The following is a 26195-nucleotide window of genomic DNA, read 5'->3' as shown; positions in this document are numbered from 1 at the left end:
TGTTTTGTTTTAGCATTTTTACTGATCTGTTGGCAAAGATATGTGAAGGTGCACAATAAAAAATATAAATGCTCTTTAAATCGACATCAGTAGTTTAATGTAGATTTCTAAGAGCCCCCTTTATCCAGAGATGTGTGTGTGTGTGTGTTTAAGCTTCTTTAATCCTGCACTAGGCTCATGTTCTGTATGAAACTAAAAGAGCTCAGCTATTGTTGCAAGTCTATAGAGAAAATTGCTGCAGTTTTGTAGAAAAAAAAGCTTACAGTAGGTCAGACTGTGGTTGGCTCGAGATGCATTCAGTGTGTTTGTAATTGCCTGAATAATGGACAATTAATCCAGTGTTTCTTATAGTAAAAGGCTTTAAGGGTCATGGCATACATTTTTATCAGTTTATTTTCCCCCCTGAGGTCCACTTAAAATGTTATAGCCTTTATATTATTATTGATATATATTTTATTAGCATTTTCTGTCCCTCTTATGCCATTTTGTATTAAATCTATTGACTATTGGTCGTGTTACCGGACATTTAAGACTCCACCAGTTTTTGCAGTTTGGTTTCAGTCAATCATTTTTCTGGACTGTGGAGGAAGCTTTATACAGCTATGTCAAGGGCTTTCATTCCAAAAGATCAATGAAAAGTCTTTTTGGTAGAAAATTACTTTAAGTCAAACATATTCCAATGTGTATTCTAAATAATTTAATGCAACCAAAGCAAACGGTGGTATTTATGTAAGCAGGCTGGCTGAGCAAACGCCAGTCTCTAGCTGTAGGGCAGGACTGACTTCATGGAGCAGGAAAACATCCCTAAACAGAACTGTTAATGTTTAAAGATGACGACAATAAGAAAACCAGGCCCTTGCGTTGGCATTTCATTAAAGTTTTAGTTGGCATGCAATTTAGTTTCTAAAAAGAGGAAAGCAAGTACCATTTTTTTTAATACTAGAATCACAGTGATGTTTGTAATTAACACATATTTTAATGATAGATCTTGAACTCATTTCACCAACAGTGTAAATTTTTTATTTTTTTTTATCTGTAAAGACTCTTAGAATTTGCTTTTTTTGTGTGTGTGTGTGTGTGTTTGTGTGTGTAAATCTAAAACAGAAAAGTTTCTTTGGCCTCAGATTCTTTCAGTGTTTAGGATTCAAATCACAATATGCCAAGACAGGAGACAACACTTTAAAGACTGTTAAACTGTTAAAGAGGAAAGAACTTCACTTGACCTTTTGTTCAGATGTTGTTTTTCGGCATAGAGAAATATCAACTCCACTATTTTCACAAAGATAAAAATGCCAGAACTCTTACAAATTTGCCACATTAAGAAATGTTGATTTCATGTTATTGTAGACCTGCTCAGAGTGTTTACATTCACAAAACCAGGTCCAAAAACAGCAAAATTCTGAAAACACATCCATATTCCAATAGACACCAGGGCCACTCAGGTTTGTGGGAAAACAGCCTCCCTTTCCATTTAGATAAAGCTGAAAAAATAAATAGGTCTCTTTTTTATATTCCTCTCGTGTACCCTTGGATTTCACGTCTGGGCAGATGCACATATGGCAGACCAGCTGCTGTTGATATATAATAATCATTTTACTCAGTGCACTTATGAATATGAATTCAAGACCATGTGCTGCTGGCCTCACAGCTCATTCTGTGGCTCACGCTGGAAGCTTACATTATTTCATTACATTATTAATCGCTCCGATGGACTTCACCCACGGGCGATACACGTGATTCAAACATTTCAAATATTCTGTGTTAAACAGCTGGAAATTCCTCTAACAAGCTCTGTACAAATAGCCAAATTCAAACCTTGACAGGCCAGATGTTTAGTCTCGTAGACAACAACTGCATCCCAAAATGACAAACCATACACTATGCACTTATACACTATATACTTATGCACTATGTACTCAACGATATAGTGTATGAATTATATAAGGTTATTTTGTCATTAATAATCAGAGTCTGTTAGCCCCTAACCAGACAGGAACATACATCTGGATCTGGCTGCTGTCTGGGTCCCATTTGTGATATAATTAAAGAAGTCAGTGTATGAAGTGTCCAACATTCCTCTCTTCATTTTTCATTTAAGTACATCATCCAGATATTCAAACTTTTTCTTTTTGGAATTTTCAGTGTGAACACACTACTGCACAAAGAATAGTGCATAAGTATGTTATTCCGCATGACAAATTCAATGATTAAAATCAATTATGTTATACAATCAATGATGACTGCGATTCATTGTAGAATTTATGTCACATTCCCGTTCATCTCAATGGCAGTTGCTCTGCCGGTGCAGGACTACCTGAAAGTTTAGATAGGCCAAATATGCCAAGATGCATACTTTTCTTCACTTCTTGAAATTCGTAAAATGTCATACTCTGAGTGAGCAGTTTTTTGGAGTCCCAAACTCTTTAATGTACTGCCCTGTTGAGTACTGGGGTGTGCTATCGCCCTAGTAATACATGTGGGGAATGAATTACTTTATGTTATGGGGCCGTTAAAACGGAAACTTATGAAAACGGGCTTCAAAGTTTTTGAAAAAGATAATGTTGTTGTTTCCTTGTAAACTGCTAAAGAAAAAAAGTGGAACCAGTGACTTTATGCACATGCGTGCTCACTCTATAGGAATACGTGTGAAGTCTTTACAAAGTGACATCGGCATCTACTGGCCTGATATGAATAATACAACATTATTTGTTTATTTTCGTTTGTCTGTGTGAATGAGGTTTATTTTGATAATGATGTGATCTGTACACAAATCTTTTTAGTACACTGTCGTCATGAAAACATGCCCTAAAGCATTCACATCTGCATTCATGATGTTGCATAAAGTATGTATCTGGTGAAAAAACAAAAAACAAAACACAATCTAATTGCAATTCATTCATTATTTAATTTTGATGAATTGGTGGAAAATCTATATTTTCATATGATCTGCCAATGGCCCTCTGATAGTTAGGTTTAAGGGTAGAGCTTCATGCTTTTTTCTAAAAATCATACATTTTCATATGATTTGTAAGTTTTTGCATATATATATATATATATATATATACAGTATTGTTCAAAATAATAGCAGTACAATGTGACTAACCAGAATAATCAAGGTTTTTCGTATATTTTTTTATTGCTACGTGGCAAACAAGTTACCAGTAGGTTCAGTAGATTCTCAGAAAACAAATGAGACCCAGCATTCATGATATGCACGCTCTTAAGGCTGTGCAATTGGGCAATTAGTTGAATTAGTTGAAAGGGATGTGTTCAAAAAAATAGCAGTGTGGCATTCAATCACTGAGGTCATCAATTTTGTGAAGAAACAGGTGTGAATCAGGTGGCCCCTATTTAAGGATGAAGCCAACACTTGTTGAACATGCATTTGAAAGCTGAGGAAATGGGTCGTTCAAGACATTGTTCAGAAGAACAGCTTACTTTGATTAAAAAGTTGATTAGAGAGGGGAAAACCTATAAAGAGGTGCAAAAAATGATAGGCTGTTCAGCTAAAATGATCTCCAATGCCTTAAAATGGAGAGCAAAACCAGAGAGACGTGGAAGAAAACGGAAGACAACCATCAAAATGGATAGAAGAATAACCAGAATGGCAAAGGCTCAGCCAATGATCACCTCCAGGATGATCAAAGACAGTCTGGAGTTACCTGTAAGTACTGTGACAGTTAGAAGACGTCTGTGTGAAGCTAATCTATTTTCAAGAATCCCCCGCAAAGTCCCTCTGTTAAAAAAAAGGCATGTGCAGAAGAGGTTACAATTTGCCAAAGAACACATCAACTGGCCTAAAGAGAAATGGAGGAACATTTTGTGGACTGATGAGAGTAAAATTGTTCTTTTTGGGTCCAAGGGCCACAGGCAGTTTGTGAGACGACCCCCAAACTCTGAATTCAAGCCACAGTACACAGTGAAGACAGTGAAGCATGGAGGTGCAAGCATCATGATATGGGCATGTTTCTCCTACTATGGTGTTGGGCCTATTTATCGCATACCAGGGATCATGGATCAGTTTGCATATGTTAAAATACTTGAAGAGGTCATGTTGCCCTATGCTGAAGAGGACATGCCCTTGAAATGGTTGTTTCAACAAGACAATGACCCAAAACACACTAGTAAACGGGCAAAGTCTTGGTTCCAAACCAACAAAATTAATGTTATGGAGTGGCCAGCCCAATCTCCAGACCTTAATCCAATTGAGAACTTGTGGGGTGATATCAAAAATGCTGTTTCTGAAGCAAAACCAAGAAATGTGAATGAATTGTGGAATGTTGTTAAAGAATCATGGAGTGGAATAACAGCTGAGAGGTGCCACAAGTTGTTTGACTCCATGCCACACAGATGTCAAGCAGTTTTAAAAAACTGTGGTCGTACAACTAAATATTAGTTTAGTGATTCACAGGATTGCTAAATCCCAGAAAAAAAAAATGTTTGTACAAAATAGTTTTGAGTTTGTACAGTCAAAGGTAGACACTGCTATTTTTTTGAACACACCCCTTTCAACTAATTGCCCAATTGCACAGCCTTAAGAGCGTGCATATCATAAATGCTGGGTCTTGTTTGTTTTCTGACAATCTACTGAACCTACTGGTAACTTGTTTGCCACGTAGCAATAAAAAATATACTAAAAACCTTGATTATTCTGGTTAGTCACATTGTACTGCTATTATTTTGAACAAAACTGTATATATATATATATATATATATATATATATATATATATATATATTTATTTTTTTTTATTTTTTTTTTTTCTACAATTTCACATGAGATCGGGTTGAAACTACACTTTAAAGAAAAACTAAAATTTCTTTTAACATTCATTAGCATTCTAGGGATAAATCGAAGGGATGTGTTTACATAAAAACATTTTTCAAACTAAAAACTTAACATTTATTTGTTTTGGTCGTTTATTTACACAACAATGGTGTTTTTTTATATTTACACCAAGGTACAACATTAGAAAGATTAGACCCTTCCTGTCAGAGCAAGCAACCCAACTTCTTGGCCAAGCTCTTGTTCTCTCCAGACTGGACTATTGTAATGCTCTCCTGGCTCTTCCTGCATGTACTGTCAAGCCTCTGCAATTGATCCAGAATGCAGCAGCGAGGGTTGTCTTCAATGAGCCAAAAAAAGCTCACGTTACTCCTCTCCTCATCAGGTTACACTGGCTACCAGTAGCCGCTCGCTTCAAATTCAAGGTACTGATGCTTGCCTACAAGACGACCACTGGCACTGCACCAACATACCTAAACTCTCTGGTTAAATCTTATGTGCCCTCCAGAAGTTTGCGCTCTGCAAGTGGACGACGCCTTGTGGTACCATCCCAAAGAAGTACAAAATCACTCTCACGGACCTTTTCCTGGACTGTGCCCAGCTGGCGGAATGACCTCCCAATCTCAATTCGTACAGCCGAGTATTTACTCATTTTCATAACATCTAAAGACTCATCTTTTTCGCCAGTACTTAACCATCTAATACTAGCACTTTCCCTTCTTTTCTTGTCTTTTCATTTATTAAAATAAAAAATAATAAATAAATAAAAACACCTGGCTATGCGTTATGTACTAGACTTGTCATGGCACTTGTATACTGTTGTTGTTCGCTTGTACACCTGACTGCTTCTGTTGTTCTCATTTGTAAGTCGCTTTGGATAAAAGCGTCTGCTAAATGATTAAATGTAAATGTAATGTAGAATGTTTTGGGATCCTGAAAATGTCAACTTAAAAAAGTTTCCAAAAAAGTTAAAAAAATAGATTCCAAAGTGCATGTTTACAATTATCGTCTCCATGTAAACTACGAATACACGAATTTGTGAAAACTGTGGTATCATGCACAAGCATATTACATGTTTGGCCTGTAGGTATTTCCGCAGGAACGTAGTGTTTCTTTACCAAGTGATATCGCCATCTACTGGCCTGGCATGTAAAATAAAGCATTTTTGTCATTTTCGTAGATGTGTGAACAGTAAATGTTTTGAAAACGCTGCCAAATCTTATATTTTAGTACATCGTTATCATGTAAGCATGTCATTGTCATGTAAACGTATCCACATCTACATTTACTGTACAGTCCTGTGTAAAATATGTCTCTAAAATATATCTGGTCTCAAACTGATTGTAGGGAAAAAAAAATGCAATACTCTGCTTTTTTCAAAAAATCATACATTGGAACTACACTTTAAAGAAAAACTGACTTTTCTTGTAACATTGATTAGCATTCTAGGGATAAATCTAAGATTGTCAGGATCCTGCCCTGACAGTCCTATCCATATTGTCTCTGTTCCATGTTTCTTTTTTTTTTTTTTTGTCTAAGCACATGGTTCTGTCTTTGTTCGTGTCTGCCACTTACTCCCCTTGTCCCACCTCCTTGTAACCCCTGGTCACGCCCCCTTGTTTAGCCTTTGTCTGCTTGATTGTTTTCACCTGATCCTCATGTGTACTGTTCTATATATTGGGTTATCTTTCCTTGTGTCTCTGCTGGTTCATTTTTGGTGTTTACTTGTCTCTTAGCCCAGAATTTATCCCTTTGAGCTTGATCATTATTTTTGACCTCTTATCTAGTTATTTATATCCTTTTTGGTCTTTAGTTTTGTTTCTCAATTTGATTTATTTATGCTAAATACCAGAGTGGGATATTGCCTGTCATCCACCGCTAACTGACATAATTTACTGTATGTGCCACAATTCAGTGTTTAATCCATCTGCTCTGTGAGCTGATGTTTAGAGTAAGACAGCCTCAAATCCTACTGTTTGGTTGGTTGAACAAATAATGTTACAATGGTTGAGGCCCAGCCCTTTCTCTGACCTTTAACACAGAGATTAAACATTCAAAACATTCAGAGTATTCCCATAAATAACAGCTCCAGGAAAAACTAATTGCCTGGATAATTCCAGCTGACTTCATCTCACGAGTTTCTGAAGCTCTTAAATATTCCTCCCTGATCGTTTCTGACAGACTGAAGAGAAACTCGCCAACGAGACGCTCTGGCTGACGTGATCAGAACATTAATATGTGTTTGTGCACCATCTTATGAAGTAAAGAGGATCATCTCAAGTGGAATAAGATTTCAAAGAAACACGAGACATTAAAGTTGTGTACTAATTTTCATTTATAATTTGCACTGTGATGTACTTCGAAATAAAATGGAAAAGAAAACCAAGAAAGAATCAACTTGCAGTTTAATAATCAGATGTGACGCTGATCATGTGAACGTCTTTGTACAAACCTGGAGTTCAAGAGGGAAACCAAATAAATTCACATTCATTTTCATTTTAGTTTTTTAATATACATACAGTATATATAAGATATATTTAGTGCTGCCAAATGATTGATCACAATTAATCGCATCAAAAATGTTGTGTGTATATAAATACACACACATACAATATATATTTTGAAAAAAAATTACATGCATATATTTATATCCTTATATTTTATATTAAATATATTTCATAAACATATTTATGTATTTGTGTATATTAAATATGCACAGTATATTATGTAAACACAAACTTTTATTTTGGATGCGATTAATCGTTTCATAGCACTAATACACACACACACACACACACACACATACAATTTCTGGTTAAATCTGTTTTGGACAAATGTTTTTTTTTTTTTTTTCGTTATCACTTTCCAAAAAAGCGAAATTATCAGAAAATGAAAAGTAAATGCACATTACAAGCATTAGTGATGGGTTATTTGCTTTTTATGTTCTTTGTGCTGAATGATGGGAAATGTAGTTTTATGCCTTGCCATGTTATTTTCAGTATACTATGATTAGGTACGTGCTAAATCTAATCTCAAATGTGAAACAAATGGAAATAAATTGAATTTGAATTCGGATAGAAATGGACAGATGGAAATAACACCCCTCCAAGCTCCAAGTATGAATCAAATAATCAGAAACTTTAACATGTCTGTACTCTTTTAAATATTAGTCCGACCCGGATGTAAATGATGTTATGGTCTTAGGTACAAAAAAAGCTAAATATAATCCTATGGCCAGAAAGAATCCTAAATGCAGTGTAATAAATTAATTCAACATCCCCATCTTTAGTGCCAACCATTTTTAGGCAACTGAACTGTAGCATAGTGCATGATGCAAGTATGAAGCAAATACAAGAAAATCTGTAATATTGTCTTTATCAACAGAAGAGCTCTGTGATTTCCCGCTGAATTGGTCTCTGTGTTCACTCTGTGTTCACACCACCTGTGGCAGCTCATCTCAGCCCGTCTCCAGGGTTATGAGTGAATCCACTGCAATCAGAGCCATTGGAGTCTGCTTTCATCAAGATAAATGCTGTTAATAAACCACAACCTGCCAGAAAAACACAGCACTCATTTGAGGAAAGCCAGGCCTGGGATATATGCATGTGAGCGCCTGCATAACAGAGCTATGTAGAACATAAAGTCATTTCTGGCGTACGATGTTGAGTTTTTCATGCGGTAGACCACATTAACATCCCATACTACTTCTGTAATATGACTCATTTCTGTGAAACAGGACATTAAAGGGGAATATATTACGCAGGATGTTTTATCCATTGGGAACTGATTGGATTGTATGAAATGGGTGTTGGTTTATTAATAAGAAGGACTGATGTCAACTGGAAAGGAAGTTATTTTGTTTTAACGAATGATTACTAACATGCACATAGTAAATGCTCATAAGAAGATCTGAAACATGCATTAAGAAAGCTCTTGAATAGCAAACACTCTTGAAACTGTGTGAAGAATGTGTCCAAGTTGCAGTTTATTCAGTGCATGGTGCTATGTTGTACATTTGTCTTTTTTCCAGTGGTGGCAAAAGAAAAAAGGGTGTGATGAGAAGAAAGAAAACCTCTGAGGAAAAACGTACGATTCGTTTCTTTTCTTCACCCCGGACTAGCATAGGAATGGAGTGCAACAATGAAGAAAACAACACTGAACGAACTACACCACCTCGGTCTCTGTACAGGATACTATTTGAACTATTATAAAAGCGTAACATTTTAAAATAGACATTTAAAAACAGGACGTGCTGGACTCGTCAGTTTGACGTGGGGCAGTATACTTTACGCCACCGGCAGTGTTGATGCACAATATAAAATCCTCAATTTCCCACTTTGAGTTTCTAGAATTGAATTACTGCTCCAGAATTGTCAGTCGTGACCTTTAAAGTCAATCAGAGGCAAATGAATGTCTGAATGAATGACTGAAACTCATTTTAATTTGCTGTAGATCTGCCCGATCTCTTTCAGATTCATGCTTGGCACAATTAATTACCATAATTGCTAATTAGCCCCATTCCTGGCTAATCGATTCCAATTCATCTAAAACCACTTCAGGTTGTGTGTGGATGTTCGTTTTGAAGGCTCTGCAGATCTGCTATAGACCACATGGGTAAGAACATACTGCCCCCTCTAGTAGAAAAGTAGAAATATACTGAACATGAGCAAAGTTATCCCTGCAAATCCCATTTAAAAACTGGCGGGAGCTGGTGTTTGGGATTCTGGATCTAATACAAAAACATCAAGAGAGCAGGGCATCTAAAATGCAAAGTACACACACAGACGAGAAACAAAACTGATGAAAATAAATAGAAATATCACAGAGTGTAGTTTCACTACAATACCCCACCATATCTTCATCGGACCCCCAATCCATGATGACACAGGACGATGTTAACAACAAAACAAAAGAACAATTATACAAGCCTTCAACAAAAATGCAAAGTAACTTTAAAACACAAGAGAATATCTGAAATCGCTCCAGCATTCTGAAGGAAAATGACACATTATTTTTACACCGAGAACAAAATAATACTTTCACATTTAAGAGGAACATAAAATAGGGGACTTTACAACAGGATGGACTTCTGGACTAAGAACAGTTCACCCAAAAAAAATTAAAATGATGTAATTTACTCTCACTTTACTCATGTTTTCCCAAACCGTTCCAAAAATGAGCACCATAAAAGTAAAAAAAGCAGTAATGTGCCTCATATACCATAATCCAAGTCCTGCGACATCATATGATGGTTTTAAGGAACAATTGCCATTTACTCACTGAAATCTTCCCCTGCAATGCTCAAATCTTATTGGTGTGTTCAAACATTTATGATAAACCTGTCAAATTTAAATGCATGAACGGAAATTAAATTATGGAATTATAGAACTCGAAGGAATGGTTCACCAAAAATTCTATAATCAATTTATCAATTTTGTATGACTTTCTCTTGTGTGGAATGCAAAAGAAGAATGTTGATAATCAAGAAAATCCTAAAATTCAGCTTAGCATCACTAGATGACGAATTTGTATTTTGGGTGGATGAACGTGCCCTTTAAGTGTTTCAGATTATGACAGATAATCAACCAATTGCAAACAAATATTAAATAAAATAAAAAAATCAACAACAACAACAAAATGACACTTTAAGAAAATTCCTGCCGCCCAGTTATTGTAATGTGAACTTACCCTTTGGAATCCACCAAACACAGTATGAATCTGAGTTAAAAAGTTGCTCTTTAGCCACTGTTTTAGAAAAGGGTTTTGTAACATGGTTCAGTCCATCATGGAATGTCATTGACGTGGTGCAGGTCAGGCAGGGTTTTGGAAGAAGTCTGCCCGAGGAGTGAATTATGCTTGTGGACGCTGGATGCTCAGTTTGCAGTATGAGTTGTTTGAGACCTGACAGATGTGTCTCAGATGGAAATGACTGGGTGGGACATGTGCTGCTACAGGAAGTGTTTGTCCGTGAGGGAACCCGTGGGTTGATGGGAAGGGGCCGGTCGTGAGGGATCTTGCGTTGTATTTTCACATTCGTAAACCCGACTGGTCGCGTTTCTTTCACCCTGCATTGATGTGAGATCAAAGCCTAATCAACAATCATGCGAGACAAACAAAACAAGACAGCATTTCTGGCAAAAAGTAAACAATCCCACGGGTCACAGAGTCAGTGATGAAAACCAGGATGGCCTGCGGCATGCAGACCTGAACGACATGGAAATAATGTTGGATGAGTGAAAGAAAGAGAGGTAAACACTGACGGGGCGAATGGGGTGAACTGGGTCTGTGCACGCACAACACAGGGCACTCTGGGAACAAACTAGTAGGGCAGCATTACCCATCATCCTCTAGGAGCTGTGTGTCTGTATACATACCACCCTGACAGCTGTTTAAACAGCACCAGACGCCCTGTGCCTCACACACACACACACAATAAAAGGACTAACGCGGAGACGCTTCCCTTTCTGGACTTGTTTTTCATTTTATTACATATATTTCTGTAAGCCAAGTTCTATACAGTCAAAACAACAGATCAAAAGCAATCTTAAATCCAAACATTCTGTTGATTGTTTTATTTATTTTTTAAGTGTTTTAAATGTTGAATGTTTAGAAACTTTTGGGGACAGATAAATTATTCTGGGAATGAAGTGATGGTCTTTATCAGTGTTGTTTTGTCAAGTTAATAAATAAATAAATAAATAAAAAAGGCTGAATGTTAAAGTATATATATATATATATATTTATATATATATATATATATATATATATATATATATATATATATATATATATATATATATATATATATATTACAAAAAAGTAATAAAAATGACAAAAGCACACAACAAAATTGCTAAAAAAAGACAACAAAAATATTAAATATAGGCTAATTCAAATTATTATTATAACTGTTTTGGTAAATACTATAATAGTGCATTTAACACACACACATACTAAAATAGCACTGTTCATCCTCATGGGCCATAAGTATGTAGTAAGTAGTAATTTAATAAAATAAAATTATTAACAACTTAACAACACTGAATATTAAGGTCATCTAACATCATCTAATTAATATGATGTATCATCTAATATCTAATACATTTGAATATTGAATGAAATTCTGCATCTCTTTCCCCCCTCGATTGAAATTCTGGAGCTGAACTGGGATATCACCAACCTGCATGTGTGTGTAACAGCTGTAAATATGGCAGTATTAGAGTGCTTTCTAAGGGACTGAGCTTTTTATTGGAGCACAGTTAATGGTAACAGTAAATCATACAGTTTAAGTGTCCATGTCTAATTCTCCGAGCTTCTCCTTTAGCACTTCTTTCTGTTGGTATGAAGTGTGCTCTGGAGGGTTTCCATCGTTTGCATCTAATTAAAGGATCTTGCTTTATTTGTAATGCCAGGCCTGCACTAATCCTCAGTTTTGAAATTTAGCAATTTTTAAAATGTCAAATTTTTATAAAAATTGAAAAGACAAAATCTCAGAAAGGCTGTGATGGGTTTAATGTATCGTGGGAGACGGTGTGGCTGTTTGGCACATAGGAGCAGAGATTTAAACCTATGCCATAAACACATCAATCTCAAGTGCTATTAGAGAGCCGCAGAGGGGCAGGAGACTCCATCACTGATACAATAATGTGTTTGTGCAGGAGCAATGCTGGCAATATTGAAAGGGAGGCATCGTATGGAATTAAATCATAGCTCTGAAATGTACAGCTGCTGGTCATACAATTAGAATATCATCAAAAAGTTGACTTATTTCACTAATTCCATTCAAAAAGTGAAACGTGTATATTATATTTATTAATTACACACAGACTGATATATTTAAAATGTTTATTTATTTTAATTTTATTGAAATAATATTAACTCTAATCAGCTAATTAACACAAAACCTGCAAAGACTTTAAATGGTCTCTCAGTCTAGTTCTGTAGGCTACACAATCATGGGGAAGACTGCTGACTTGACAGTTGTCCAAAAGACGACCATTGGAGGGCAAGACACAAAAGGTCACTGCAAAAGAGGCAGCTGTTCACAGAGCTCTGTGTCCAAGCACATTGATAGAGAGGCGAAGGGAAGGAAAAGACGTGGTAGAAAAAAAGTGTACAAGCAATAGGGATAACTGCACCCTGGAGAGGATTGTGAAACAAAACCCATTCAGAAATGTGGGGGAGATTCACAAAGAGTGGACTGCCGCTGGAGTCAGTGCTTCAAGAACCACTACACACAAACCCTGGGCTCTCATAACACCTGAGCAGTACCACAGACTGATCGACTCCATGCCACGCTGCATTGCTGCAGTAATTCAGGCAAAACAGACACAACTAAGTATTGAGTGCTGTACATGTTCATACTTTTCAGTCGGCCAAGATTTCTAAAAATCCTTTCTTTGTATTGGTCTAAAGTAATATTCAAATTTTCTGAGATGCTAAATTTGGGGTTTTCTTTAGCTGTCAGTTATAATCATCAAAATTAAAAGAAATAAACATTTGAAATATATCAGTCTGTGTGTAGTGAATGAATATAATATACAAGTTTCACTTTTTGAATTGAATTAATCAACTTTCAAATGAAATGGAATGAAATAAATCAACTTTTTGATGATATTCTAATTATATGACCAGCACCTGTATATCCTAAAACAGTGGTCAGCAATCTTTTTTACATGAAATCTTCTTGAAATCGCTTTGACACACTCACAACTAAATATTATTACTCATTATTCATTCTAAAAAAGAAGCATGCCTAAAATTGTTATTGCACTCTAAACAAAGAAATCCAGAAAGGTAGGTTTTTCTTTTTCAGTCATATGAATAAAATACACTCTAATTATACTGCAGAAGATATACTGTGTGTAATCATGTGCGTGTCTGCAGCAGATCTTATTTTGTAGATTTGCTGCAGTCACTCATCATTTTATCACTGAATATTCGCAGCAGTCGTCTGTTAGCAGCTTTAATTCATCTGGCTGACAGAACGAAAAATCAGTTGTTTTTTCCACCTTATTTAAAGGGTAAAAAATAACTTTTCATTAACTTCAGCATTTTTTTCTCTTCTTTTTTAACCATAATCATATTTTTTCAGCAAAAAGGTTTAGCAAAATGCATCCTCCAGCTCAGAATGCAGCACTTTCTCCTTTAATTTTCCACTTTTTCCACTAGAGCTCCTTTAATTTCTCCAGTGTTTGGCTTCTCATATTGATCATAACTGAATAAAACATGCTGAGTGACGACTAGAGGCATTATCACAAGATGTTTTTTTGGCATGCAGATTACTTCAGTATTTCTAAAATAAATACATATATATTATATTAATCTCACTTGCTATATTCGTTCATGTGCTGAAGCGGGTCTCATTCTCAGTCAGGCTGTGCAGGAGGAAACTAACCTGTGTCTCACGCCGGAGTTATTCAGGAGTGATCTCGGTTTCCTGATGCACCACCACTTTAGTCACAGACATGTCAGGGTGCTGCTCCTTCGCCTCCTTTATAGCCTGAGCAAGAGCCTGGAGAGCAGAGAGGACAGTACTGAAACCAGTCCACTAAACCTACACATTTAAAGGCCCCATGAAATAAAAACTGAACCTTTGTGGCTTTTAATCCAAGCTTTGAGGTCTGTAACATTTCAGATATATACAATTAGCTTTTCTCTTTCAGGAAAATAGACCAATACTGTTGACATATTCTCCTTCTCCGAGCCTTTAGGACGTTTTTATCCTATAACTCCTGTCTATAATACATTCTGCATCTACTGTGTGGCCGACATGATTATTAACTCTATGTGCATTTCACCTTATCATGGTCAATCTCAGTGTCTCCAGTGATCACGATTCTCTTCTCGATACGGGTCTCTGAGATCCCGCCTTTCACCGTCTGAGCAGAGAAAGGGAAGAGAACGAGAGAATGAGAGAGCCAGAAACACAGTGAAGTGTATATCTCATCTGTGCAGTACGCCAGCTCTTCACTAACTTTGTAAGATGCTGTGGAATGGTGATATATATTGTAATTAAACATGGCTTTATCTTATACACACAGCCTCTTGGCACCATTGTGCCCTAACTTGTGTGGAGCAATTGTGTTTTGCAGAAAGTGTTCGTCTTATAATTTGAAGTTTTACGTTGTGCTTAACCCATTTAACACAAATCAGTTGTTGTTTTCGCAGCAGACACTGCAGGTTTAGACGTAGCTTCATGTACCTTGGTGATCTGGGTGGTGGTGGTGGTGCTGACGGTCTCTGAGGTGATGGTCTGAGCACTCAACAGCATCCCAGACTCCTTCTCTGAAAGCGCGTTGGGCTATTAGCAAACAAATACACATGTGCTTAGAAATCTCTTCCATTACATCCCTCATTTATCACTTACAGTACATCCAAAGCCATTTCCTGTGGAGCCCCAAAGGGCGCACAGTAACGGAAAAACATGAGATGAGTTTTGTTGTTGTAAGTGAATTCATGTATTTTAAAGATGGACGAGTTTTCTACACTAACCAAAAGAGATGTCAGCAATAAGGTTGATTCAAAGAGCGAGCGGGCTCACCTGTGCAGACTCATACGTGATGGTCTTGGTCTCTGTATGCACAACTGGGATGTCCTTGGAGGCGATTTCGCTGCGAAGGGAGTTGGTGACATCAGAAATGGTGATCGTTTTCGTCTTCACCACAGGAGACTGTGAGAGGGGTCAAGACACAGTAGAAAGTGAGCAGAGAATTGCTTTTCTCACTACATTTACTTCACCTCACACACATCAACAGTTACTAAACACCTTCTGGGACCTTTGGCCAAGCCTTTGTACCGTGAGATTGATATTCTGTGCTGACTATCTGCTAGACAAGAAAAATTGCTTAGCCTCGTGAGACTTTAAATAGTTGGCAAAAAAAAAACAGGTACAAAATACATTAACTTCAATGATTTCATATGTACTTTATCACCTTTTCCAATAAAAATAATTTTCTTTTATGGTGTGTAAAAAAGAAAAGCTATCTAAAAACGCTTATTATGGCACACTGACTAGATTTCTTTGAATTTCTTTTAAAATTGCCACCTAGCTGAGTTAATAATAAAGGCAGAGAAAAGTGTTAAACCCAATTAATCAAACATGTCACAATCACGATGTGGACTGCAATAAATTAACAATATCACAATTATGGTATTGAGTAAAACAGGAACATAGTTCTGGATTTGTAGTATAAGAAATAACTGCATGCTTTTGCTAGTATATTAACATAAATTCCAACTAAAATAATTTAAAGTTATGATTTCTGTAATAATCAGTCTCGGTTGGAAATAAATTATTCTTCACAGAATTGAGTCCCAGTGGAGAAAATATCAGGAAGCTCCACAAACACTCCTCCATTAAGAGTGAAGAGTTAATTCTACAACTATATACATCCTCTTGACTGAGAGGACCTGAATGAAGCCTTCATCAAACCTAAAAGCCCACCGTTCCTATTACCCACAATGCTTGGCTCAGATATGCAGATTATGCATTTCAAAACCATCACAAATTAGTATGGTTTTGCTTTTTAATATTTTATCTATAGGCACTCGGCCAAAAAAGCTTTTGATCTAGGAACATTTGGCACATTGTAAGTCAAATTAAATTTTTATCCAATAATGGAGATGTCAGGTTGACAGATGGGAATAAACACTCTGGATAATTCAAGCCAAATCATGGGCTCACCGTGTGGTGCTTTCAAAAGAACAGATTGGTGTGGAAACTCGCATCAGTCTGCAAGTCTCCTTTTACATAGTTATCCATTTCAAGGGGTTATTGGATGCCCATTTTCCACATGTTGACATGATTCTTTAGGGTCTTACTGAAAATAACATATACTGTACTTTTATTATGCACTAAACCGTTTTAGTGTATCTTCCTTTAAATGCTAATGAGCTCTGCTGACCCCGCCCATCTCCTCTGTGGGATGACAAGCTGTTCTCATGAGATGGTTTACTTTAGCCACGGAACTTGCTGACTAGAACATTATTAGGAAAGGCATTTGCAAAGATTCCTTAAAAAAACCTTATACTCACTTTTTCCGGAGGTGAAGCTGGATCACGAATGATTTGAGCAAACATAGACACATTTATTTATCTATGACTGATGACAGTCACTCAGAGCGGGTCTAAGGTAAGACGCCAGTCCAGTCTGAGCTCAAATGCTACTGTTGCATAAGAAAATTATGCAAATTAGGTAACAAAGATATGTCCTGAACAAAATTTGCAATCACCCATCTTGCAGAAGGATTCTGAATATTACGATGCATCAAATCCACAATCAGCTACTCTTTACTGGGACTGTCCAGCATCACTCCACCAGTCTGATCCAGACACCTCAAAAATGAGTCAAATAAATATGCCATCTACTCTGACAACAGTAGATTTTTTACTTCTTTTTACAGAGAAAGAGGCTATGATTGTTGTATCATGTAAGACACATTTAGAAACTGGCATGCAGGAGTACTGATGTTTTTGATGCATGCTGGAGTCCCACTGAAGGAGAAACAGGATAATATTTGTGTGATGTGTAATTAAAGCCCTGATCTGAAAGTCTGATCCACTTAGGGCTGATACAACATAAATACTTCACAAAGAAGAAGACGGTATTACAGAAAATGTCCCTTTCGTTATGGATCGGCTGGCAATGGAGGAGAGATTTATATCTGCAAAGAGAAGCATAGTGCTACGTGTGCTGAAAAGTTGTCCAGAGAAGTCCAGTGGTCACAGCGTGGAGCTACCACTACATTTGCACATACTGAAGGAATTACAATGTTTGCAAGGCAGAAAAAAAAAAGTTTACGTTTCAAATGAACATAGGTTTGAGCCTTTGCTTGTGTATAACTGAAAGACCAATCACAAACCATTTAACAAAAACATCCCTTAAACCTGAAACGGTCTACAAGTCAAAGTTTTAAATGTAGTCTGTGTGGTATATGGTTTGCACTTATTTGCAGAAAATTTAAAAACATAATCAGAAGAACAACTTAACTCGATCTCATCTTGCAAACATCTTGTAATAAACAATGTTTTAGTTTTTTTATTATTACTGAAACAATGCCTAGAATCCAAGAGAGAGAAATAGTAAAACCGCTCCTTATTTTTTCATAATCCAGACAAGCTCAGTCTGAGAGCAGCTGCTGCCTCCCTGATATCTATTTCATTTCTTCCACGGTCTCTCAAATGAAGACAAGCCACCAGAGCATCAGCGTCAGGACCAGCAGGCTGCTCAACAGGAACGAGACGCGGGGGCGATGCAGTACCACTGGGTACAGCTGGCAGACACGGGCCGGTTCCTCTGTGGACATGCCTATGAAGATTTGGATGACATGTCCCTGAGCCTCAGTGTCTTTTTCTTCATTGCAATCATCATCATCTTCATCCTCCTCCATATGCTGCAGCAGCGGCGGGCCTCCTGGCGCGGGCGCCCACCTGACCCTTAACTGCTTTCGCCTGGACGTGCCTGCTGCACGCTTCCATCTCTGCGCAGGGCAACGGGACACCAAGAGAGACACAGAACAATGAACAAACATGTGGAGTGGGGAGAGACTGATGAGGGGGAGTGGGTCTGAAGGGTCCAGGCTCAGGATCTGAGCTTAGAGTTGAAGCGGGCCAGATGGATTTAAGCAAAGGCCTTATGGGTTTTTATGGTGTTGATGGACACTGGATTGAGATTAAGATTGGCAGCAGACATTGGACATTGTTTTGGCAGTGTGAGTATCCGTCAGTGACAGAAAACACCATAAGAACCAGCAGGGTTTGGATGGGACGGGTCACTAAGCGAGGATCAGATCAGTGGATGTTTCTGTCGCAGAACTAGACTCACAGTCATCCACAAATAATAAACAATTGTTGCTAACTAAGGTTCGGAATTGATTCCATTTTTAATGTGCGTTTCTGCCAATAAATACTTTTAAATACTGAACAGGGGATATGAGTGAATCTGTAGCACCACAGCTACAGAGAAACAAAGCAACTGTTTTAGTTGAGAGTTTGTGGTCTGAATCAAATGTAATAAAAGACAGAGTGCTTAAACGGACAACATAGCTTTATACTGCAATGTTCTCGTTGACCGCACGCAACAACGTACAGCACAACCGGTGTAAACTGATTTACGAACAAATGACTCTGAATTGATCAAAAAGACTCACAAATTAACTTATGAGTGTTCAGACTAATGACTTTATAATTGACTGAGTTGGTCAGGGGTGCATTTCCCATACAACTGCATAGCTTGCTGCTGAACTATCATTGTACGATGCATCATTGGAGAATTAAACTGGTAGTCATGATTTCTTCCTGAAACCATGGTAGTACGTTGCATGTTGGTTCAACAAAATAGAGCTGTAGTTAATGACACCAAACAAGAGGTGGAGTGCTATTTGTTCTCAAATTAATATCAGGTTCTTGCTGTGACTAAATAACAATGTATCTGTGGCCCTAATCAATCACACCTGAGCATGCTAATCAGTTTCTTCAGGATCATTAGGATTGGAGCTAAACTCTGAAGTAAAGTGGATCTTGCAAGCCAAATTTGAGGATCCCTTTACTAGAGCAATTATGTTCATGTATACACTACATGCAGATTTTAAAGATTCTGCTTTCATTCTCTTGACCAACTAAAAGCCTTTAGTTAAAATACGTATTAACTATGTACTGAATGAAAGATACAGATTGCATATGATAGTTTGCTTGTTTTGCTCAAGATCCATAAGTATTTAAGTAAGCAATGCTTCTAACCACAGCTCGAGATCTAAACGTAAATCTTTGTAACTAGCTCAACAACAAAATTGTTGAACTGTGTTAATAATGAAGCAACTCGCACCCAGTTGGCTAAGAATGCTTTTGGGAAACACACCCGAAAAACACACACTCGTACATTTACATGACTGATATATATATATATATATATATATATATATATATATATATATATATATTAGGCATGCACGATATTGGATTTTGGCCGATATTCGATATGCCGATATTTTCTAAATAATTTTGGCCGATGCCGATACCGATATCGATATATATACAAATATATACTGATATATTTACAAATATATACTGATATATTTAAACTTAAATTTTACTGAAGAGAAATCCATGTATCTCTTCTGTACTGATTCTACCATAAATTTATTATTTTACAAATGTAGACAGACATTCACATCTGAAAAACAGGTCAATTATTTCACTTGGAGAATATCGGTTTGGCTCATCGGCAGAAATATTCATATCGGCCGATACCGATAATGGTCATTTTAAGCTTTTATCGGCCGATACCGATGTTGTGCCGATATTATCGTGCATCCCTAATATATATATATATATATATATATATATATTTTTTTTTTTATCCCATTTTTGAAAAGATTTCGGTTCATACAGCTCCATGAAAACAACAACAACAAAAAAACGCTGTATTTTTAATGCCAGGCCAGTAGTTGGCGATGTTAATTTGACTACCTAAAGACTGAACACGTAATACGCATGTGCATGACGTCACCATTTTCATAAATCTGTGTTTTTTTTTTATTTACACAGAAATTATAATGGCATCATTTTCAAAACTTGCAATATTTACCCCATTTTCAAAATGTACACGTATTAATTGAAATGAAAAGTAAATAAATTATTAATTAAATTAGTTAAGAGACTTTATTAGAGAAGTGGATGTTAATTCATGCTGTGTACTTACAAAAAATGCTTTAGGAAAGAGATTATTATAATAAAACATAATTTAATTATTAAAAAACTGCATCAAATTTTTGTTTAATCTACATTTAAGGCCAATTATGGGGAATTATTCCTGATAATTTGCAAATGAATCATTAATTGAATGATTCAACTGAACTGCTTGGTGGAATCAAAAGAAGTATCTTTCCATTTCTTACTAGGGCTGTCATTTTTGAATATTAGTCTAGACCTAACACAGAGATGTTCAATGCTGGACATGTGCTTTTGAAATCTATTGAGAAAAAAAAAACAGACACCGAATTCTAAATACAAGTGCACGCTGTTTAGACAGAATTTGACAGAATAAGAGAATTTGAATTGTAGTTCATTTTGGATTGAAAGGAGTGTGTGATATGGCAGTTTAGTGTGCTCAAGTCTGAGACTGGTACATGATGTAATAGGCCTCAGCAGAGGAGGGCCGCGGGGCGAGAGAACGCGCCTCTCTCTGGGCGCTTCTAGACACTCCTGCTTGTGGAGAGGAGGAGGAGCGAGGTGGAGAAGGAGCTATGGATGACAGTGGAGGAGGACAAGACTGCGATCCAGGACAAGACTTTTGCAAGGAGGGTTGGAGGAGAGTAAACAAAGGGAAGGAAAGGATGGACAACCAGTGAAGGACAGGAACAAGAGGATGAAAAGGGGAAAAGACAATGAAATGAAGAGGAGGAGGCGTCAGTTTCTTATTATTTCCTTTTTTACTACTTTCTCCTTTTAGAGCTACTTTGGTTGTCAATAAACTAAAAGCCTCATGCAGCATCGTAACGCAGTGTAATCTAGCCATGCGATTCGCAGATCAAAGCAGAGGAAAGCCGGCGCTAGCCATTCAGAGAGCAGCAGCAGTACTAAAGGGGCGTGGCTTTGGGAGTGGGCGTGGTCAGGGGCTCTATAAAAGCCGTAGCACTGAGCAGATTCAGAGAGAGAGGAGATCTCCTACTCTGATTGGGCCATGGCCATAGCGTCCAACAGCCATTTGTGCTTCTGCATGTGTCGTTCTTTATCTACATAAAGAAACGTCAGTCTTTTCAGGCGCAAATGCTTCACAGCCCTGGCAGTAATGACCAAATGAGAGTACGTTTACCTCTGATATACCCCCCGCTACTCTGTGTAGGGGTAGGAGAGGAGGCGTCTTCACCTGTGTGCACACGTGCCCACACACACAAACGCACACTGAGAGTTTATAAAATAACTGCTTATTCAGATAACATGCTACATGTGTCAATGAGCAACTAGATGCATGCTTTATCAGTGGAAAAAAGAAAATGAATTAAATCCTTTAATAAAACTTATTTACGTAACGATTACAATTTCATTTTAAAGAAACTTTGGTAACACTTTAGTATAGGGCCCAATTCACACTAATAAGTAGTTGCTTATTAGCATGTCTATTATTAACATATTGGCTGTTTATTGGTGCTTATAAAGTACATATAATGCATGACATCCATAATCCTACCCAATACCATAAACTTAACACCTACCTTATAAACTATTAATAAGCAGCAAATAAGGAGTTAATTGAGGCAAAAGTCATAGTTAATGGTTAGTTAATAGTGAGAATTGGACCCTAAAATAAAGTGTGACCGAAACTTTTTAATTCTCTGTTCACATACTTTCCAGTTTTATATAACTTCCTTTTATCTGTGAAACAAAAAGTAGACAATTAGAAGATTATTCTTCTATTTGTATGAACAGAGAAGACTTGAAGTATTGCATGCTTTCTACTGTTTCCCACAGGGACTAAGAGCAACCAGCACAACTCTCCCATGTATTCGACAGAAGAAAGAGAGCGGGGCTTGATTAGCATTAGTTGTTCTTATGATTCCGAATGATTTTAACAGAATAAGCATTCAGATCCATGGGTGAAGTTGTCTAATTTACTGCCTGTCACATCAAACAGACTATGACTGGAAAATACACCATTCTGACACTGTTACTACATGATTGATGGAAACCTTTCTCTAAAAATGTACGTTTATTGAGATTCATTATAGTATTATGAGCGAAAAATACAATGATAAAAAAAAAAATATTTGTTAATTGGAAATAAAGGCTAAAGGCTTATTTATAGTAAAATATAAATGTTAGATGAAAAACAAAATTGGAAAATGTAAGAAATGCTGCTCTGGCAAATATTTTTTATTTTATTTTTTTAAGTTGAATATCTAAAATTACTAGAACTGAAATTAACAGAAAAAGTAATGCAAATTACAACAGGATATTATTTTCCTATAATAAATAAATAAATCTTTAAAAAAGATTAATAAATCTTATTTATTAATTTATTAAAAGATTAATAAATCTTAAACTAAAATTAAAATGAAAAATAATATATATATAAAACCTGAATCAAGTAAATAATGTATAAATAAATATAATAATAATAATAATAAAACTATAATACATAAAGAAAATTAACACTTAATTATGAAAAATTTGAATGTATAATAACAATAAATTTACACAGGAAAAGACAGTCTAACTTACATATAAAGTGACTTTTTTAAATGTGTCATCTAGAGGCTGGCAATTTATGAACACTTTGGTGATTCCACAGTAATACAAAAGAAAATGCAAATAGTGTTTCATCAGTCACTGAAAACAGCTCTGAAATCCATCCAATAGTTCAAAACAGATAACTCAGAAAAGAAAGCATAATATACGCATTGTTCATTCATATCTATTTTGCTTACAACTAACAAACTCTGAGTATCATTCAAAGATTTAATGCCACTTTTGGCAAACTTTGGAAAAAACAGTCACTAGCTCTGTATTGACCTGTCAAAAACCTGTCAACATACTATATATATATATATATATATAGACAGCTGAACACTTATGGACAGCTAAAGTTACCTCCATTTCATGAAGCCAGCAATCTATCATCAAGACTTTTCCAGTCTTTATGAAAAAGGCATACAAAGGGTCAAATATCCAACAGTGTACAGTAACCTTTAACCCCAGTACTCACGTCGGGCTGCTGCTGGCCGTTGATGCTGGCGGTCCGGAAGGGCGAGTGGGTGGACAGACGCTTGTCCCACTCGCTGGGCCTGGGCTCGGGCACCGACTCCATGAAGCTTCGCTTGAGCTCGCTGATACTGCTGTGATGACGCATGATTTCTGTCTGTGTCTTTTCCACATCCTGAGAGAGAAAGAGAGGTCCAGGCAGAGAGAAAGCTCACCAAAAACGTCAAAAAAAAAAGGAGGATAGAAGAAGAGAAATTTGGGAACCAGCAGCGAAATTGAGATAAAAAGAAAGAGCACAGGACAGATGAAGAATTAGGAGAGGGGAAATAACCCAAAGAAGACATCTCATTAGTAAGATGATCTGACATGAATCACTGTTTTACCCCAATCTATCTCAGGGGCGTCACATCTAGGGTTGGGAATCAAGCATTTTTACTGCACAATTTCAAGATATTTGGTTCCGTTAACAATACTTGAATGTCAAAAGACCCGATCTAGAGTGGGTTGTGAGGTTGCAGTCTGCACTGAATGTGAGCAACACTTTTAAAAAGAAAAATTCCAAAAGAGAGTTTTTGTAGTGATTCCACAGAAGAACACTTTTTGTCTTTAACTCATGGGCTTATAATGAGTTTGAACTCACAAAACAATTCACTTACTGAATTGTTATAGTACATTTAACATAAATTAAGACCAAAATCATTATATTTCCTGTGATCCCCATCCCTAGTCACATTATTTTCAGTCGAGTGAATGACACACACAAAGCCATTTAACAGATCGGCCACTGGCCACCAAGACACAGGTCTCTTCTTTACACATTCACTGTCTTCTAATGTTCCTCTTTTTCATCACCTGCAGCCCGATTTGTCTCCCATCATCTCAGCTCAGTGGCACTGGGTAATCAGCTATGCTCAGACACTGTGAGGCTATGAATATTCATGTCAGAGAGGAGGCTTTGTGATTGCTCAAAACAAATGATCCATGTGTGCACAGACAGATTGTGATTAATGAGCTTGAGTTTATTCACATAACTCCAGATCTGTGTCTTGGTGCCCAACAGAACATCTGCGAGAATGAAACACTCTCATGACAAACCATCCCTCATCATCTCCATCAGACTACAGACTGACAGCTGACACTTAAAAAAATAAATAGCATTGCCAAGAAGTTTGTCAGTCTCCTTAATTTTTAGTTTTTTTTTTTTTTTAAGAGATAGTTCACCTAAAATGAAAATTAGACCATAAATGACTCAACCTCATGTCGTTTACAATTCGTCTGATTGTAAACAAGGTGCAGTGTTTTCTTTTCTTTGCACACAAAAATTATTCTCTTTAGCTTCATAACATTACGGTTGAACCCTTGACGTCACATGGACTATTTTAACAATGTCCTTACTTCCTTTATGGGCCTTGAACCTGGTATTATCCTTGTTGTCTATGCAGGGCCAGAAAGCTCTAGGATTTCATGAAAAATATTATGATAACAGGTTTGGAACGACATGAGGCTGAGAGAATGACAGAATTTTCATTTTTGGGTGAACTATCCCTTTAAGAATTATTCAAGTTACAAGCTGTAACATTTAAGATCACAGGTTAGTAGTTTGAAACAGCTATGTGGCAAATTAATAACAAATGAAAAGCATTGTGGTATAGTTAAGACACTATGGTTTTGTTCCAAACTCTAGTGAGCTGCTAAACTAGACATTTTAAAGTGGAAATTAAACATTTATTAGAAAAACATCTTAATTTCCAAATTTCTACCTAACTATCTAGCTAGTGCGCCACCATGTTGGAGTGACATTGCTATCTACATAGTGGTGCTGGTCAGTTTAGATACAAACATATAGAGCATATAACCCACTCAAAGTCTTCTCCTCTAGACGTATATGTGAGAAAGTTTGAAATCTTTGACCAGTGCCTGTGCTTTTCCTCTAAGATATAAGGGATAACAATAAATCTGTACTCATATGTACAGTTAGAAAAATCTTGCTGTATATGTACAGTACAATGCTAATGGTAAATTTTGCATCACACACACTATACACATGTAAAAAACAAAGTGTATATACCTTGTTTGGCAGAATTTTAAGGTAACATTCTCATTCTATATATCACTTCCAAAAAAGGAAATCCAGGAATGCATTGCAATAAGGTTTTCAATATCTATTAAAGCATTGTGTCTGTAGCTTAGCAACATGTTAATATCAGCTCTATAACAATTGATTTATGTAGCATTGTTTTGTATGGTTTTGCTGGAGATTACTTTAAAAGACAGTCTGGCAAGCAGCTCACTAGGGTTTGTGAAAAAAAAAAATAGAATTTTAGTTTTTAAATCATTAATTAATGTCTTCTAATGCTAATTTGTTATTAGGAGAGAGATGAGGTGGGGATCATGTGAGCACTTCAGAAGTTTTACCATTAGATAAACTGTCCAAGCTCCAGTGTCAACAGAGCCTGGGATCAGACATGGGTCAAATGACTAGATTCTAGCAGTTTCTAAATAAATAAATTATACTAAATAAATGATCTACTAAATAAATTATATGCTGTCATAATTCACTGCAGCATATGATGGATATTTGTCCCATGTCTGCTGATTTATGAAAGAAAGCAGAATGCAAAACAGTGCTTGGCTCAAACACCAACAGCAATATTAAACACTTAATATAATGAAACTGTATTTGATGCACACATAGTGTTATTGTATATGAA

The 26195-nt window shown here is 36.6% G+C and overlaps 1 protein-coding gene across 10 annotated transcripts in view; it reads right to left on the bottom strand.

Moving 5' to 3' along the window:
• Positions 1–8746: 8746 nt before the first annotated feature.
• Positions 8747–26195, bottom strand: part of LOC113119165 (protein 4.1-like) — a 71471-nt gene continuing 54022 nt past the window's right edge. For 9 of the 10 annotated variants that reach the window (XM_026288421.1, XM_026288412.1, XM_026288415.1 and 6 more), the window contains 6 exons: positions 23489–23659; positions 15329–15457; positions 14990–15088; positions 14586–14666; positions 14183–14299; positions 8747–10850 (listed from right to left, as the gene is read on the bottom strand). In XM_026288421.1, the coding sequence (XP_026144206.1) occupies positions 14201–14299; positions 14586–14666; positions 14990–15088; positions 15329–15457; positions 23489–23659 (579 nt within the window). In that variant the 3' untranslated portion in view covers positions 8747–10850; positions 14183–14200. The remainder of the gene's footprint in view (positions 10851–14182; positions 14300–14585; positions 14667–14989; positions 15089–15328; positions 15458–23488; positions 23660–26195) is intronic. The other variant, XM_026288416.1, reaches the window with a different exon arrangement.

Source organism: Carassius auratus, chromosome 19, assembly GCF_003368295.1.
Source record: "Carassius auratus strain Wakin chromosome 19, ASM336829v1, whole genome shotgun sequence".
Classification (NCBI taxonomy): Eukaryota; Metazoa; Chordata; class Actinopteri; order Cypriniformes; family Cyprinidae; genus Carassius; species Carassius auratus.
This window is presented reverse-complemented; position numbering and strand designations above follow the sequence as displayed.